This window comes from Lepus europaeus, chromosome 11, assembly GCF_033115175.1.
Source record: "Lepus europaeus isolate LE1 chromosome 11, mLepTim1.pri, whole genome shotgun sequence".
In the NCBI taxonomy this organism is placed as follows: Eukaryota; Metazoa; Chordata; class Mammalia; order Lagomorpha; family Leporidae; genus Lepus; species Lepus europaeus.
Genome location: NC_084837.1, coordinates 24018190 through 24035649, shown reverse-complemented (window position 1 = coordinate 24035649; position 17460 = coordinate 24018190). Strand labels below are relative to the sequence as shown.

Genomic DNA, 17460 nt, shown 5'->3' with positions numbered 1-17460 from the left:
GAAGCTTCGTCAATACAGTAAGAACTTTTTATTGGTTCTAGAAGGCAGTGGCACCCGTTAAGAGATACATAACCGAAGAGGCTATGGGCAGTTGTGTTTTAGAAAATCATGCTTATTGCTGTGATTGCAGAAGGCAAGACTGGCCCTCAGAAATCCCTCAGAGTAAGCAGGAGTGAGGGGAGCCCGCTGTGAGGCGACATCAGTGAGGTTCACGGGGCACAGGAGGATCTGAGTTTGCAGGAAGTGGTGATCCACGCGGTGCTGTGACTGAGGGCACCTAACCATGACTTCCTCGTTCTGACCTCACTCAGCGGCTGGCGAAAGCTGGAATGAGCACACGCTTTTATACTGCTACGCTTCCCTGTGGATCGACCACCAACTAACCTTTGTTTTTCAATGTATTAGCAGTGCTACAAGAACACCTCGTACGTGGGAAGAGCAATGCACGCATGAATGAATGCAGCCAAAATCCTAATGGGCAATTCTGACCCAGTGAGCGCTGCTACGTAGGACAGCAGCGGACAGCCTACACGTCTCCCGCTCTACACGCTGCCGGGGAAAGCCAGAGGAAACTGGCTGGCCGGCTCCCGGCGGCCTTTTGTGCGACTAGGAAGCGGACAATAAAGTTAATTTGAGCGTCGACGTGCCCGGACGTGGCCCCGCCTCCTCACCCGGAACTCTCATTGGTAGGCACTTGCCGAAGGCCGCCGTTCTGAAGCTCCGATTGGCCAAGGCCGCCGTCACTCCGTAGCGTCGCCGCGCCCGCCCGCCCTCTCGCCGCGTCGCCGGTGCCTGCGCCGCCTGCTTCTCCTCGCTGCTCCTCTCCCGGCCGAGGCCCGGGGGGACCAGAGCGAGAAGCGGGGACCATGTTCCGACGCAAGCTGACGGCTCTGGACTACCACAACCCTGCTGGCTTCAACTGCAAAGGTGAGGCGGCGGCCCCTCCCTGAGCGGCCCCACCCTGCCTCCTCACCGGGACCCGCGGCGGCCTTGGCTGCCCCTGGGTGCCCCGGGCCGCTCCCCGGGCTAAGGAGCCCCCTCGCCCGGCCCGGCCCCGGCGCCGACACTTTCTGCTGCGCCACCCGGCCTTGGCACACCCAACGGGAGGCTTTCGTGTTTTCGCACTTAAGCGGGGGTCGTTAGGCTGTACCTGGGGCACCTGCTGGGGGCCCGCGGCGCGCTGAGTCCTGGGGAGGGTGCAGAGGGGTCCACGGGCTGCAGCGGCCGAGCGCCAAGGCTGGGAGCCCGGCCCAGCCGCAGAGAGAGGGCGCTGCGGCCCGGGCGGGGCGGGGGGCGCGGGCTGGGTGGGGGGTTTGCACGGGGCGTGCACGGAAGTGAGTAGCCCCTAAGCGGGGTGTTGGGGGATGTTGCTGCGTGGAAGTTTTTACAAAGTGGTGATCCTGCTGGCTTTGAAAGGGATCCCCGAGTCCAGCTTGCGGCCCGGTGCTCAGACCACCGCAGGAGGCCAGCTGAAACCGATTTCCAAGCCAACTACGTGCTGTTTTTTTCCGCCTTCCTTAGAAGCGTAGCAAACGGTAGTGGCGTGTTTTCCCACTTTGCATTTTACTTAGCGGACAAGGGTCCGTGGCGCTGTAGCTCAAATATGGGTTTGAACCTTTGCACCCCAGTTTGCTTGTCTGTGAAATGGGGCTATTACCCGTATCGTAAGGGTGTGTTGAAAGGGGGTGGGCTGAAATCGTGTGCGAGGTACACTTAATGTGTGAGTAACGTTACACCTGTTGTCTTCCCTAAGTTTTGTCATTTGATCTGTTATTCTTTATTTCATTTTTCCTTATTAATTCTGTGGCAAAAATTAAGCCTTGCGTAGTCTCCCCTCTTCCCTGAAAGGAACCGGAATATTAATAACATTAAAACAGCGCAGCTCTGTGCTAGACACTTTGTTCGTCTTCACATAAGCTTCCCGGCGATGCCAGATATGTGCTAATATTAGCCCGTGTAGTAGGTGGAAGACTCTGGAGCTTAGAGACTGTAGGTGGTGTCCCCAGATCCACATAACCATAGAACCCAGAATCTGAACCCAGGCTGGGACTTGAACAGTTGACTGTTAATGTGTGGCTCCCGTCTGTACTTCCAACTCGTACTTCTGTCAGCTCCGTGAACTTAGTATCTTGGGGTGGAGAAAAGTCCACGAGACCAGTTATCTGTGGAGGAGGAAGTGTTCTGGGGAGTGCGTGAAAGTATTCTGGTGAATATTTCTGGTGACTTGGTGACTTTTTGTTGCAGATGAAACAGAATTTAGAAACTTTATCGTTTGGCTTGAAGATCAGAAAATCAGACACTACAAGATTGAAGACAGAGGGAACTTAAGAAACATCCACAGCAGTGACTGGCCCAAGTTCTTTGAAAAGGTAATGAGTTAGGGAAGTGAGGAAAAATAGAGCTTTGTGAAAACTGTGTGAAAGCAAGCTTGAGATCACTTGTCCTTTGAAAGTAGTGATCGTTGTTGGAAAAGCTGACTTCAGTGGTTCCGTTTTTTTTCTTATTGTGTTTCTTTTTTTTTTTTTGACAGGCAGAGTGGACAGTGAGAGAGAGAGACAGAGAGAAAGGTCTTCCTTTTGCCGTTGGTTCACCCTCCAATGGCCGCCGCAGCCAGCGCGCTGCGGCCGGCGCACCGCGCTGATCCGATGGCAGGAGCCAGGTACTTATCCTGGTCTCCCATGGGGTGCAGGGCCCAAGCACTTGGGCCATCCTCCACTGCACTCCCTGGCCACAGCAGAGAGCTGGCCTGGAAGAGGGGCAACTGGGACAGGATCGGTGCCCCGACCGGGACTAGAACCCGGTGTGCCGGCGCCGCAAGGCGGAGGATTAGCCTATTGAGCTGCGGCGCCGGCCCTTTTTTTTTTTTTTTTTTTTTTAAGATTTTATTTATTTATTTGAGAGGTAGAGTTAGAGAGAGAGAGAGAGAAAGCTCTTTCATCCATTGATTCACCCCCCCCAAATGGATGCAACAGCCAGAGCTGCGCCGATCTGAAGGCAGGAGCCAGGAGCTTCCTCCTGGTCTCCCATATGGGTGCACGGCCCAAGGACCTGGGCCATCCTCCACTGCACTCCCAGGCCACAGCAGAGAGCTGGACGAGAAGAGGAGCAGCCAGGACTAGAACCTGGCGCTCAAATGGGATGCCAGCGCTGCAGGTGGAGGCTTAACCTACTATGCCACTGCACCAGCCCTGTCTGTGTTTCTTTTGATTCTAGAGAGAATGATATTATCCCTTCCTACCAAGCCTGAATACTACATAGAAATAGTTTCCTCTGGAAATATTGTGAAGCTTCTTAAACAGTGATATGTAGTCTTTGATTTAATGGCCAAAATCAGATTTTTTACATTAGACTAAAAGTGCAGCAATAATACACTTTTTTTTTTAAATTGACAGGTAGAGTTATAGACAGTGAGAGAGACAGAGAGAAAGGCCTTCTTTCCGTTGGTTCACTCCTCAAATGGCCGCTACGGCCAGTGCTGCGCCAGTCTGAAGCCAGGAGCCAGGAGCTTCCTCCTGGTCTCCCACGCAGGTGGAGAGGCCCAAACACTTGGGCCATCCTTCACTGCCTTTCCGGGCCACAGCGGAGAGCTGGACTGGAAGAGGAGCAGCTGGGACTAGAACCCAGCACCCATATGGGATGCCAGTGCCGCAGGTGGAGGATTAACCAAGTGAGCCACAGCGCCAGCCCCATAATACACTTTTAATACCAAATCTTTTGGAATAACAAAACATCATTGATAAACTTGAAAACTAAGACTGCCATGTTCATGCTTTTTTGTTTGTTTGTTTGTTTAAGATTTTATTTATTTGAGAGGCAGAGTACAGAGAGAGAGATGAGCTCTTCTGTTCCCTGGTTCACTTCCCAAATGGCTGCAATGGCCAGAGCTGGTCTGATACAAAGCCAGGAGCCAGGAGCTTCCTCTGGGTCTCCCACATAGGTACAGGGGCCCAAGCAATTGGACCATCTTCTACTGCTTTCCCAGGCCACCGCAGAGAGCTCCATAGAAAAGGAGCAGCCAAGACATGAACAGGCGCCTGCCTGGGATGCCGGCCCCTCAGGCAGAGGCTTAGCCTGCTATGCTGTGCTGCGGGCCATGCTTATTTGTAATGTACGCAGGTGTTCCTATGTGCAGTAGACGTAGTCCTAGGAAGGTCTGTGTGTATGTCATTTTTGTGGCTAAAATTTTTTTCCATTGACTTAGTTTAACATTGTGACATTTTAATAGAAATACTTGTTTTCAAAATAGAATAAAGATCACATTTTACGACTTTTTTTTTTTAAAGATTTATTTATTTATTTGAAAGAATCATAGAGAGGGAGAGACAGAGATCTTCCATCTGTTGGTTCACTCCCCAAATGGCCATAGCAGCCAGGGCTGGGCCAGGCCAAAGCCAGGAGCTTCTACCATGTCTCCCATGTGGGTGCAGGGGCCCACATGCTTGGGCCATCCTCCAGTGCCTTCGCAGGTGCATCAGCAGGGAGCTGGATTGGGAGTGGATCAGGTAGCGTTCGAACCAACCCCCATATGGGATGCTGGCACTGCAGATGGTGGCTTAACCGGCTACGGGGCACCCCATGTTTTACAGCGTCTACCTACATTCAAAAGTTTTCATCATCGGTATTCGATGTGAAAGAGCAAAGTGATTAAACACCCTTCTCCTTATATTCAGTGACTTTTTTGGCGAGTAGATGATAAACCCATGCTGTGAGCCTCAGGAGTGGCTCTGTTGGTGTTGTACCCACATTCTAGAGTGCTTCACAGAGTTCTTAGAAAAGGGAAATTAGAAGGTAATCTGTTTTGGTGGGAACAAATTGAAATCTGTGCCTAAAAGAGATCTGCAAAAAGGTCATAGAAATGTGTATTATGAAAAATAGTGCATGGATTTCAAAAGCATTTTGTGCCGAATATACTTTTAATTCCATTTTTCATGACCTTTTTGAAGTCCCCACTACCTGTTCATGGAAGTGCCTGGTGCGTAGCAAATACTGTGCACTTGTCATAGCTACTGCTGGATTATTTGTGCCTTTGCAAAATACTTTTGCAATTTTCATGGGCTTCTTAAGACTTTGAAATACGTTATCAAAATTTTATATTTCTGTATTTTGTACCTTGTAGCATATTCATGTGTATAAGGCAGTTTTAAGATTTCACATGTAGAAAAGTGTTGGAAGAATATAAAAATTTTTTTCTGATGTAAAACACCAAGAAGTGATAGTAAAGTAGGATAACCTCAAGGCGAATGTGTTAGAACTTTACCAAACAGAGACTTTCAGCTTGGTCTCTTTATTGAGTGGCACTGTCATTGTGTGAGTTTGTTTGGAACTTTTCTTCTAGATTTTTTTACATCATGTGTTACATCTTTTAAATATCCTTAATATAGATAGACCTTTTTTGTTTCTTTTTAAATACTCAGAAGTTTTTTGAGGAGATTAAAATGGTTAAAAATGAGTTATGGCTAAAAATTGATTCATTAATTATCCCTGAAAAGACTTCCAAAAGGGAGTTCCAAGAATTCTGCCTAAGATATTATTGCTGGAATTAATTGAAAGCTCATAAGAGACTTATTTGAAGCATGGCACTCATTTGGTTATACAGCTTCTTAGCTTTATTTAAAATGCATAGTTAGAGGAAGGTATTTGGCGTAGCAGTCAGGACTCCAGGACTCCTGCAGTCCATATCCAGAGTGCATTAGTTCCTGTGCTGGCTCTGCTTCCAATTCCAGCTTCCTGCCAATTCACATCTTTGGAAGCAGCAGGTGATGGCTCAAGCAGTGGCTTCCTGCCACCCACGTGGAAGCCCTGGACAGAGTCCCAGCCCCTGGCTACAACCTGGCCCAACTCTGGCTTTTGTGAGCATTTGTGAAGTGAACCAGTGGAGAAGAAATCTCTGCCTCTCTTTCTCTGTTTTTTAAACAAATAAAATGGATAAGAAACACAAAAAGTTTTTTAAAAGAATACTCAGTTGTGCTTTACATGTATATATTACGAGGCTTATTCTATACACAGGCGTTCCCATAGTATGAAAGTTGTGGTTTAGGTAATTTTTGTATATAAAAATTCTTTAAAGTTGTCTGTTCTATTGAGACCTGTAATCAGAAACTTTAGATTTGAGTCCCAGATCTAATTGTGCAATCATTGGCAAGTGGGAGTCTCTCAGGGCCTCTGTTTTTTCTCATCTGTTAAATGAAGAGCTTATTCTGGATTCCATGTCCTGCCTGAAATCTGCAAAGACAAATTTCAAAAAAGCATCATGAAAATTTTTTTTCTTTTAAAATTTATTTACTTTTTTTTTTGAAAGGCAGTGAAACAGATCACCCTGCTACCAGTTCCCTCAATAGCTAGGGCTGGGCCAGGCCAAAGCCAGGAGCCAGGAGCTCAGTCCAGCTCTCACACTTGGGTGGCAGGGACCTGATGACTGTGCCATCACCCACTGCCCTCCCAGGGTGTGCATTGATAGGAAGCTGAAATGAAGGGCGGAGCCAGAACTTGAATCACCCAAGGTGGCCGGGTAACCTCTGTGCTGAAGGCCTGCCTCCTGCCCCTGGTTTGTTTTTCATTGTTAAAGTGGTACACTTAAATGTTTAACTTCCTTTGGGTTACATAATTGCATTGAAAGTATAGTAACATAAATGTTATAAGAAATTGTTGGAGATCCAAAGTAAGATGTCTTTGAACTCCACAGTTCTTTTGGTTTTTTAACTTTATGGTAATAATGAAACTGGATTTCTTTTTTTTTCCCCTCAGTATCTTAGAGATGTTAACTGTCCTTTCAAGATTCAAGATCGACAGGAAGCAATTGACTGGCTTCTTGGTTTAGCTGTTAGACTTGAATATGGAGATAATGGTATGTTTTGTGGGAATTGTGTGTTTTAGAGAGGAAAGGTGGGAAAGGGAGTGTGAAAGCCCAAGAAACAGAAGTTTCAGCTGTGGTTCATTTTTATCACAAGATGTAAAAGCACTTTATATTGTCCTTCATTGATACTTAAATTGTTCTTTTAGAATTTGGAAATGGTGTTTTCAGGGAGACTAGTTTATTGTCTTTTGACAAAGTAACATTACACAGTAAATGTGCCACCTTTTGCAGTCTGCGCTGTAGTCTTTCCAGGACAATTGTGAGTGTTCCAGAATTGCTGGTGTTCTGGAGTGTTGCTAGCAGCAGGTGATTTCACAAGAGAATGAAACATGTCTTAATAATGTCCGTATGCATTAATATACTACAGGCCAAAATACACAGATACATATATTATTGGAGGCTTTTAAGTATTAGTACCCATAGCAAAAATTTCTATTCAAATTGAATTCTTCTTGTTAGACCATTTCTTTGTAAGGCCTGCCAGCATCTCAGCGCAAGGTGTACTCTTACCTGCATCGTCTGCGTTTTATGTTTTCTATGATACTATTGGTTCCAGTCTCTTAAGCATTCGCTTTTGACGCCTTTTTGGTACTTTGGCTTTTCCCTTTGCCTCTCCTCCTGCCCCCGTTGATCTTCTCTGGTGTCTGTGGTGTCTTGTCTGTTTCCCTGCCATCACTCTAATTCAGGCTCTTGGCACTTTCTGCAGGGATGATTATACTGTCTTCCCAGCTGGTCTCCTCTTAGGTGTCACCCCTGTTCTCAACTGGTTAGCCCATCAAGCTGACTTCCCAAAATGTAAATCTGTTTAAGAATGCTACTTAATCCGAGTTTCCAAAGAATAGCTCCAGTTACATATTCAGAAACATCACTAGTAACCCATTTTGTATTAAAAAGCAAACAAACAAACAAAAAACCTGTACATTCCTTAGCCTGGTATTTAAGACCTTTGATGAGTGTTGTCAGCCAGTATTCACCCACTGGACAGCCAAACAAGAGTAACACCGTTTACCTGCTTTACATCCTTATTTTCTCACTTGGCTGCTGTTACTATTTTATCTGCACAGGTCTAAATCCTGCCCATCCTTTTAGGATCCAGCTCCAGTGCTACCTTAGCAGTAATATTTCCTTCTGGTCTTTCATAGCTTAGAACTCTATTATAGCTTTTAAGTCATTTGCCACTTGGAATTTTGCTTCTCTTTCTTGTCCTAGCAACTTGTAAGCTGACACTCAGCTTTGTTTTCTGCCTAGCACTTTTGTTAGTCTCTCTTATTACTGCTATAACAAATCACCACAAACTTGATAACTTAAAACACAAGCTGTTATCTTATTTTGGATCAGAAGTCTGACATCAGTCTCATGGGCTAAAGTCAAGTTGTCAGCAGGACGGGTTTAGTTTGGGGAATGATGGGAAAATCCATTTCTTTGCTGTCATCTTAGTGCCTCCTGCGTCCTTGCCTCTGGCCCCTTCCTCCATCATCCACTGTGACAGCATACTATCTGCTCTCGTCTCTCTCAGACTCTGCTTCCATTGTCACTTGTTCTGTGGCTCTGATCCCATGCCTCCCTCTTAGGAGGACATTATGGTTACTTTGGGCCCACCTGGAGCATCCAGGATAATCCCCACATCTCCTTTATGTAACCATTAAGAAAAGGTCCCTTTTCTGGTGCGAAGTGACACCTGCACAGGTCCCGGGGATTGGAGGGTCTTGGTACCTGACATAGTTTCCTGCAGGCCAGAGACACCTAGCCATGTCAGTAACCGGCAGATGCAGGTGGTGATGTTTGTGTGTGCTGATTTGATTAGTTGTTATTTCATTCTTATCTCAGGCTTCCATTTCAGAAGCCAGATGGCAAAATATTTTAAGGAAATTTCTTAAACTGAGACTTCTTTACTTTCAGTTTACAAAGAAAATACGTGGGCTTTTCTTTAGAAAGTCAATGTCATAATCAAGCCTTGTGGCCTTGGCAGTATTGATTGTTAGGATGTTTAACATCAATTTACTCTGTTAAATCTTTGTTTATTCCAGTGGTTCCATTTCTGTAATCTTTCCACTTTGGCTAGTAGGTGCAACATGATCGTGTATCCTCACACTTGATAACAAGTACATATATTCTCAATAATAGCATTGTCTTTTTTTTTTTTTTTTTTTTGACAGAGTGGATAGTGAGAGAGACAGAGAGAAAGGTCTTCCTTTTGCCGTTGGTTTACCCTCCAATGGCCGCTGTGGCCGGCGCATCGTGCTGATCCGAAGCCAGGAGCTTCTCCTGGTCTCCCATGCGGGTGCAGGGCCCAAACACTTGGGCCATCCTCCACTGCCTTCCCGGGCCATAGCAGAGAGCTGGCCTGGAAGAGGGGCAACCGGGATAGAATCCGGCACCCCAACCGGGACTAGAACCTGGTGTGCCGGCGCCGCAAGGCGGAGGATTAGCCTATTAAGCCATGGCGCCGGCCAGCATTGTCTTTTATAATGAATTTAAAGAGCTTGTTAATTTTTTGATAACAATTAAATGAACACATATTTGAAACGTTATCAAAAGTGTATTAGAAGTATAACTAGGAAACGTGTTTTCTTTTTTTTATTTTATTTTATTTTTTTATTTTTGACAGGCAGAGTGGACAGTGAGAGAGAGACAGAGAAAAAGGTCTTCCTTTTGCTGTTGGTTCACCCTCCAATGGCCGCCACGGTAGCGCGCTGCGGCCGGCGCACTGCGCTGATCCGATGGCAGGAGCCAGGTGCTTCTCCTGGTCTCCCATGGGGTGCAGGGCCCAAGGACTTGGGCCATCCTCCACTGCACTCCCTGGCCACAGCAGAGAGCTGGCCTGGAAGAGGGGCAACTGGGACAGGATCGGTGCCCCGACCGGAACCCGGTGTGCCGGCGCCGCAAGGCGGAGGATTAGCCTAGTGAGCCGCGGCGCTGGCCACGTGTTTTCTTTTTTTTTTTTTTAAAAAAGATTTATTTGAAAGATTTACAGAGAAATTTTTTTTTAGATTTATTTTTATTTATCTGAAAGGCAGAGTGACAGAATCAAATTTTCTATCCTCTGGTTCACACCCCAGATGGCTACAATAGGCCGAGGCTGGGCCAGGCTGAAACCAGAAGCTTCTTCCTAGTCTCCCACGTGGATACAGGGACCCAAGGACTTGGGCCATCTTCTGCTGCTTCCCCAGGCACATTAGCAAGGAGCTGGATTGGAGGTGGAGCAGCCAGGACTTAAACTGGTGCCCGTATGGGATGCTGGCATTGCAGGTGGCAACTTAACCCCTTATGCCACAACACCGGCCCCTTCTACTATCTTAAAATTGAGAATTGTAAGAACAAAAACTTTTTGAGTTGGTTAAAGTAGTAATACTGTTCCTTATCAGTAGTCGGCGCTGGTGTACTTCTGTGGTTTTACATTAATAGGTTGCCTTCTAATTTTCTGCTACTTATTTTAAATTTGCCTATACTACGCTCACCAGGGCTTGGTCATCTCCTTGTGGTCCTGACCTGTCCTCCGTGAGCAAGAGAGACAGGACTGGTTTGGGGGTGCCCTGTCTGAGTGGACATGGGACACCATGGTTTTCAGTACGACAAGTGGCGTTAGGTCCGTGCGAGTCCTGCAGGAAGAGGGTGTGTTGCTGCTGGAATTGGCCACCGTGCGGTACGCCCGTCGGTGGGAAGCGCTCCAAGGTGTCTCTTGGTGGAAATGTTTTTGAAATCATACACATGAGTATAATGGAAATCCTATGCATGGTTTTCAAAAACTTTTGAAAGCAAAATAAACTTTTAATTCTATTGTCAAAAAAAAAAAAAATTGCCTATACCATTGTGCGTTTTAATTTGTGCCTTACCATTTTTCTTTCAATACTCATTAAAATTGGACTTGATTTTTTTTTTTTTTTACTTCAGCTTTTTTCTAAATCATTTTCTAGAATTGCAGGTGATTCTCTTTACTGTTGAATACTTCATGTGCATTTTCTGTGATACTGTCTTTTATAACCACAATACTTTGATCAAAATCAGGAAGTGAACTTTGATGCAGTACTATGATCTGTAGATGTTGCATTTCACCAGCCAGCCCAGTCATGTTCTTTAGTCTGCCCCTTCCCACCCTTAACAGGAGCAGAAGGCAGTCCCAGGGTATACACTGCTTTCAGGTGTTCTCTGGTTAGTTGCCTGTAATCCGGAACATTTCCTAGTTACTTATTTGCACTCAGTGACACTGACATTGATTTTGTAGAGAGAGTGTCCTTCAATCGGGGTTTGTAAGAAATTTCCTTTTGGTTCTCTTCATGGTTTATACTTTGCTTAAGAACACCACTGAGGTGATCTGACTAGTCCTGGGAACCTGGGGCACTTGGTGCAGGTTGCTGCGCTGGGAATATCCCCTCTGTCATCCGTGTGCTGTTCCGCGGGGAGATGCTCTGCGGCTGTGTCAGAGGTTCTGCTCGAACCTTCCCCTCCTTGGGGCGTCCTTCTGAGAGGGTCTTCTGAATCAAGTATTCTGTCGCCCGCTAACAGGTGGTTTTCCAGTTTTTCCACTTCACCGTTCCTTCTGCAATTACTTATTAGCTTTCTTGTGTAAGGAGAAGCTTTCCCTTCTCAATTCGTTTCTTCGTGTAAGGCAGTTTAGATGCTTGGATTCTTCCTTCATGTGGTGGGTCATAATCCTTTTTGTCAGTGTAATGTCTTTCCAGACTGGGCTAGTGGGAGCCCCTTTAACTCCTGTCTGACCTAAGTTTTAATGCTTTTATTTTTCCCTCTCGTTTCATGAGCAATCAAATAAGCATGATAAGATTTTGCGCATTTAGTTGAGTGAATCATTAAGTGTTTTTATTCATAACTTCTTGTTTTTGAAATGAAAGTTGTAAAATCTACCTTTGTAATTTTGAATATCAAGTTTCCATAAAAAAGTTTTAGGTTAGTATATGATGCTGTGTTTGTGAGTTGCTTCTCTTTTTAGAAAGCAGGGTTTTCAGACTTTACATACAGCATTCAGAAGGCTGGGGGAAGGCTCAGTTTTCAGTCATCTCTCCTTAGCTCCCTGTTACAGAGGAGGCTGTATAAGGACACTCTTCCTTCCTAAAATTCAGTATTAAAATCATTATCTTTAATCATTTTAGCTTAGCATATGTATAGACACATTATCTTTTGTTAGATATTCTGGGCAAAAAATTTTTATTTGATGAGTTGCCTTATGAATACTTTGGTTAAGTGATACAGCTGATAAGCATTGTTTACTTTTAAGAGTTAAAAGTCTACAAATTACATTTTTGCCTATTTTTTATAGCTGAAAAATACAAGGACTTAGTACCTGATAATACAAAAAATGCTGACAATGCAACTAAAAATGCAGAGCCACTGATCAATTTGGATGGTGAGTATATAAATATGTAAAATTGAACGTCAACATTTTTACTTCCTAAAGTATAGGTTTATATGGTTTTAGTAAATTAAGAATACTTTAGATAACATTTATGTTGCATAGTCCTTATACTGTTTTTCATTGTTTGATATAATATGCTTTCTCTTCCCCTTGCAGTTGAATACCATGTGTGAAAATGCCATTCCTTGATTTACTGCTAGTAATCTGGGGTTTTACTTTGTATTAATCATGGAGGTCCTTTTTATGCCTTCCTGGGTATATAGACTTTATTTTAAAAAAATATTTGAAAGGCAGTTATAGAGAGTCAGAAGCAGGGAGAGATCGATCTTCTATCTGCTGGTTCACTCCCCAAATGGCTGCAACGGCCAGAGCTGGGCCAGTCTGAAGCCAGGAGCTTCTACTGGGTCTCCCATATGGGTGCAGGGCCGCAAGGATTTGGGCCATCTACTGCCTTCCCAGGCCATAGCAGAGAGCTGGATAGGAAGAGGAGCAGGCAGGACTCGAACTGACGCCCATATGGGATGCCGGCACTGCAGGCAGCCGCTTTACCCACTGCACCGCAGCACCAGCCCCTAGAAATTTTTTAATTCAATGATACTGTAAGTCCTAACGTTTTTCATCGTTCTCAACTGTCTTCCAGTAATTCTTTCCCCTTTTAAAAGTGTGGCAGTTCTAATTACCTAGATTAAATTATGTTAAATACTTTTTTGCTGGCTGATTTCCTTGTGACCTATAATTGATGAGTTATGCTTACAAATGAGGAAGCTTCTTGGACACTCCAGGGCCACTGCCTAGAGAAAACTGCCCATTGAAGGGATCTGTGTGTGAAAATTAATAGCCTTGGGAAGAAATGTTAATTAAAAATGCTACATGAGTGGGCCTTGTAGAAAAAGTTTCAGAACAAACCTAATAGTTTAATTAGTCAGTTTGGCTGATAAAATATGAAATGATGAAATAGGAAGAACTAGCTCATAAATCTAATTGTTGATATTTAACTGCCTTATGTTTTATCTTTTTCAGTACTATTAAAAGTTAAAGAGAATTGTTACGGGGAAATTTTTAAACATTTTTGTAAGTGTGTATATTCACCGATTTGTCACTATTATGATTGTGGAGCTGAAAGGTGTTCTTTTGTTTGTTCACTTTTAATCTTTTATAGTAAATAATCCTGATTTTAAGGCTGGTGTAATGGCTTTGGCTAACCTGCTTCAGATTCAGCGTCATGACGATTACCTGGTAATGCTTAAGGTCAGTTTCATGTTCTTGATTCTTGGCGGAAACTCTGTATATAGAAAACAACTCTTCATCTTCTAAATATGAGCTGTTGATACTGAAACCTAGGGTTGAGTGACTAAACTACAGGGGAAGAATGTAGGGCATCAAGTAGTTCTCACTAGATTGCCCAGTACCTAATACCAAAGAGTTAACTCTGCTGTCACCGTGCTAAGTTTCTTACAAAGATCTCTGTCCATCCTCTCAACAATTGTGGAGGCAAGGCTACTCTCTTATTCAGAAAATAATGCATGTGAAGAAATGAGACTTGAAGGAGGATAAATGATGTCTAAGGTGACACAAAGTGATAGAGCCAGGGTTTAGTATAAAAACTCAGATCAATCCTGGGGCTCATCTTTTCCCTGCTTTTTAGGGACTTAAAGTTTGTATTCACCAAGAGAGTGGAAGATACAGAATCAGTAATGGTGAATTTGGTCAGAACCATAGACCCCAGAATGAATGAACTGAGAGATGACTGTGTTTGCCTTGTGAGCGCTGCATCCTGGGTGGGCCACACAGTCCGCACCTTCACTGTGGAGGGAGCCTGGTAGTCCGCAAGTGGTCCCTGTTTTCTGGGAGAAACCAGAGGCTCACACTTGAAGATTTATTCCCAGTGGTGGCGCAGGAACAGTGGCAGGAAGCAGGGTAGTGGACTTGGGATACCAGACTTAGGGGGGGTTGTTACTGCTTTTACAGGCGTGAAGAGCTTTGGGCTCTGTGCCTGTAAATTATTTTAAACTTTGCACTTTTTCACTAAGATGACCGATTAAATTTCACTCAGAAAAGATTAAGCCAGAATTTATACTTTTTAGGAGTGTAAATAGTAAATGTAAGTTTATACAAGGGAAAGATTGATTTCCTAGATTATTAAAATTCTCTACACTGAATCTGAATGTTATCTGGATTTTCTTAACCCAGATTGGATGCCACAAGACAAAAGTTGTTTTTTATTGAAATTTAGCTGTTTCAAAGTCTTATTCTTCCCTTATTATGTAAATCGCCTTGGAACAGTTCTGTGGTGACCTTGGCAGCTTTATTCATCAAACTGCGAGGAGCAACAGATATATATAGCATGTTTGGAGTTCTTTTTAGACTTTGAAAACCCAATGGGAAAAAGTATAAATCAACTATAGCAGAAAGTTTTAAAAAATTTCGGTTCTGGCTGCATGTTTATCTCCTGAGTTACCTTAAGAGGCTTTCAGACAATACGTGGTAATAAGGAAAACATCTTAGTAGGTTTGTCCATTGTAAACATCAGTATATTAACTATGGGACAACCAGTGTTTACTACATTTGCAACCACAAATATGTGTAAAAGGTCATAAGAGTAAGGAGATTGTTCTCTAGACAAAGAAAATACGGTACACAGTTTATCAAAAGTAAGCACACTATTTTGGGGTTTCTTAGGCAATTCGCATTTTGGTTCAGGAGCGCCTGACACAGGATGCAGTTGCTAAAGCAAATCAAACAAAAGAGGTACGTATGCTTTTATTAAATCTGTAAGTTATTAATGACTGTTTCTTCTTGCCACAAATTACATTTTGTGTGCTTAAGACAGATGTCAGTTCTGTGTAGGTCGGCCCTGACAAAGGATAGCTTGCTTCAGTGGTTTGGTTCTGAGGCAAAGTGAACGTGTCTAGTTTCTGGGCGTCACTTTTGAGTGAAAAGAAATCAGTGTGTGTATCTTACTCCGGGCACCTACCAGTAACCGTCTACAGCATACAAGCCCCGCGCCTTTGCCCAGCTGAAGGTGATCTGAGACGGTTTTACCCTTGTGAAATGATGATGATGATGATTCGTGCTGGAAAACGAAGGACATGGCTTTTCTTTGCTGCTATTTTTCATTTTTTTCTATCTAAATCCTGTCCCTCCCTGTTTTGTTTTTTCCTTCAGAATAAATTGTTTTGATCAGTTCTGGCATGAAACATGACGAGAAAGCAACTCTGCTAAAGCCACCTCGTAGATCGAGGTTGAGCTCAGGCCACGTGCGTCCAGAGCCTGGATGGTGGCTGAGGAGCAGTGGTCCACGTGGAGGCCTGCATGAGCCTGCTCGGCTGCCTCCTGAAAGGGAAGGCTGCAGAGCACGGATGCACTGAGAAGTCTGCCCCAAGATAACTCCCATGAAGGATAAAAAAAGTATTTCTGAGATATTTTTAATTTAACTATATCAGAAACTCCTAATAGAAGGGATTTTCAAAAAGGTTTTGAAAAAGTTTGCATCTAAATAAACTTAATTCCATTTTCCTATCAACTTCTTCACATACCTTCAAATTGCTCGTCTCACTGGCCGTGAGACAGCACTGAGAGTGTTGAAAGGGTTCGTGGCAGCAGGTGTCTGATCATGCCCCGCTCCCTGCTCCACAGAACTTAGAGTGAATGCCTCGGGCACAGCCACCATTCTGGGATTTGGTCCCTCTTTTGTCATCTTTCCTTTGACTCCCGTTAGCAGGGCCTAGCAGTGTGAAAGGTTCCTAATGTCAGGGCCGTGCCATCCCCCTGAAACTGAAATAGTTTTCTTCTCTTTAGAAGTATGCATGAGTTGGGCTAATGGAAATAGGTTAAAGATCAGCTTATTTCTTCCACTGTATAGAACAGACAGTATATTGTTCTAGTTGAACAAAGTCATTCATTCATTTAGCAAAACAAAGTCTGTGGTGTGGAAGGCAGTGCAAGTAAGAGCATAGCTGAATCTCTTCGCTCATTTGTGTAGAAAAATTGAGTTTCCTTTAATGTTCCAAGTCTTCGTGTTATGTCAGAAGACAACAGCCTGTAATGCGGTCGAGACGTCCTCACAGTGTACTGTTGCTGTTTGTGACTGTGCGTAGCTGGTATTTGGGGCACGTGCGAATGTTGAGAGGTGGCTATTGTGTGGTGGTCTCTTGACAGACAGTGGGGATGACTAACCTCAGCATCCACTCCTCAGTTTTGCTGTCATATCCTTTGGTGTCCTAGCTTGTGTAACTTACTAGCTACTTGAAAGCAGATGGAACCAAGGTAGATTTACATGAATAGATTAGGCAGGAATAAAGTGGTAACTAAAACATTTGTGTAGTGACAGCTCATATGTGGGTGTCCCCTAAGATTGTATCACCGTGTGCTGTGGTAGCCATCTGGGTTTATGTAAGTACACTGGAGTGTTTCCACCGCGACAAGGTCACCTAAAAACAGGGTAGGTTCTGAGAAAGGTGTTCAGCGGTGCCTGACTGGATATTTATGTATTTTGTTATACCATGTAAGCCACTTTGCCATCATCATAGTCACTCTCTGGGGTATGTCTCTGTGCAGGTGCTGACTGGTTAGCTAAATGGGCAAAGGCTCTTCTTTCTTAACCGGTTGTTATAGATGTAGTGTTACCACAAAGCAGATTTCAACAGTAGAGTTACCTGCTTTTCACAGTTTCAGCTGAAAACAATGTTACTAACTGTAGTCTCATTTTGTCCTTCCCCCCTTTTAAGGGCTTGCCTGTTGCTTTAGACAAACACATTCTTGGTTTTGACACAGGAGGTAAGTGATTTTAATTAACTTAGACTAGAGAGATGTAGAATGCAGAGGGTACTTCAGAAACTGTTGCGAAAGAAAAGTTGATCCGGGTGCTTCTGAAGGCCTCATTAATGCAACGTTTTTTCTTATGAAACAGATGCAGTTCTTAACGAAGCTGCGCAGATTCTGCGATTGCTGCATATAGAAGAGCTGAGAGAGCTCCAGACAAAAATCAACGAAGCCATAGTAGCTGTGCAGGCGATTATCGCCGACCCAAAGACAGACCACAGACTGGGCAAAGTGGGGAGATGAACACTCAGGTTCCACGTCTCCCCTCTTAGCACTTGGGAACCACGTACACTTCTGGCATGTGTTTGTCACGGGAGGCATCCCAGGAAATTGACTCTGTCCTAGAGATTTACCACCACTCTTTTCTTTAATAAAGTTGGGGAAAGTGGAATTTTTTTTTTTATAATCGGTTTCTTTT

General features: G+C 44.2%; 1 protein-coding gene and 1 non-coding gene across 2 annotated transcripts; both read left to right on the top strand.

Annotated features, from left to right (window-relative positions):
* The first annotated feature begins 772 nt into the window (after positions 1 to 772).
* RTRAF (RNA transcription, translation and transport factor) lies at positions 773 to 17433 on the top strand. Its single transcript, XM_062205131.1, has 8 exons — positions 773 to 927; positions 2245 to 2369; positions 6745 to 6844; positions 12126 to 12212; positions 13381 to 13469; positions 14901 to 14969; positions 16949 to 16997; positions 17131 to 17433. The coding sequence occupies exons 1-8, from the start codon at positions 867 to 869 to the stop codon at positions 17283 to 17285; spliced, it is 735 nt and encodes a 244-aa protein (XP_062061115.1). The 5' UTR covers positions 773 to 866; the 3' UTR covers positions 17286 to 17433.
* LOC133770830 (small Cajal body-specific RNA 23) lies at positions 10304 to 10428 on the top strand. Its single transcript, XR_009867512.1, has one exon. It is a non-coding gene; the product is annotated as a small Cajal body-specific RNA 23 (non-coding RNA).
* Positions 17434 to 17460: the final 27 nt, after the last annotated feature.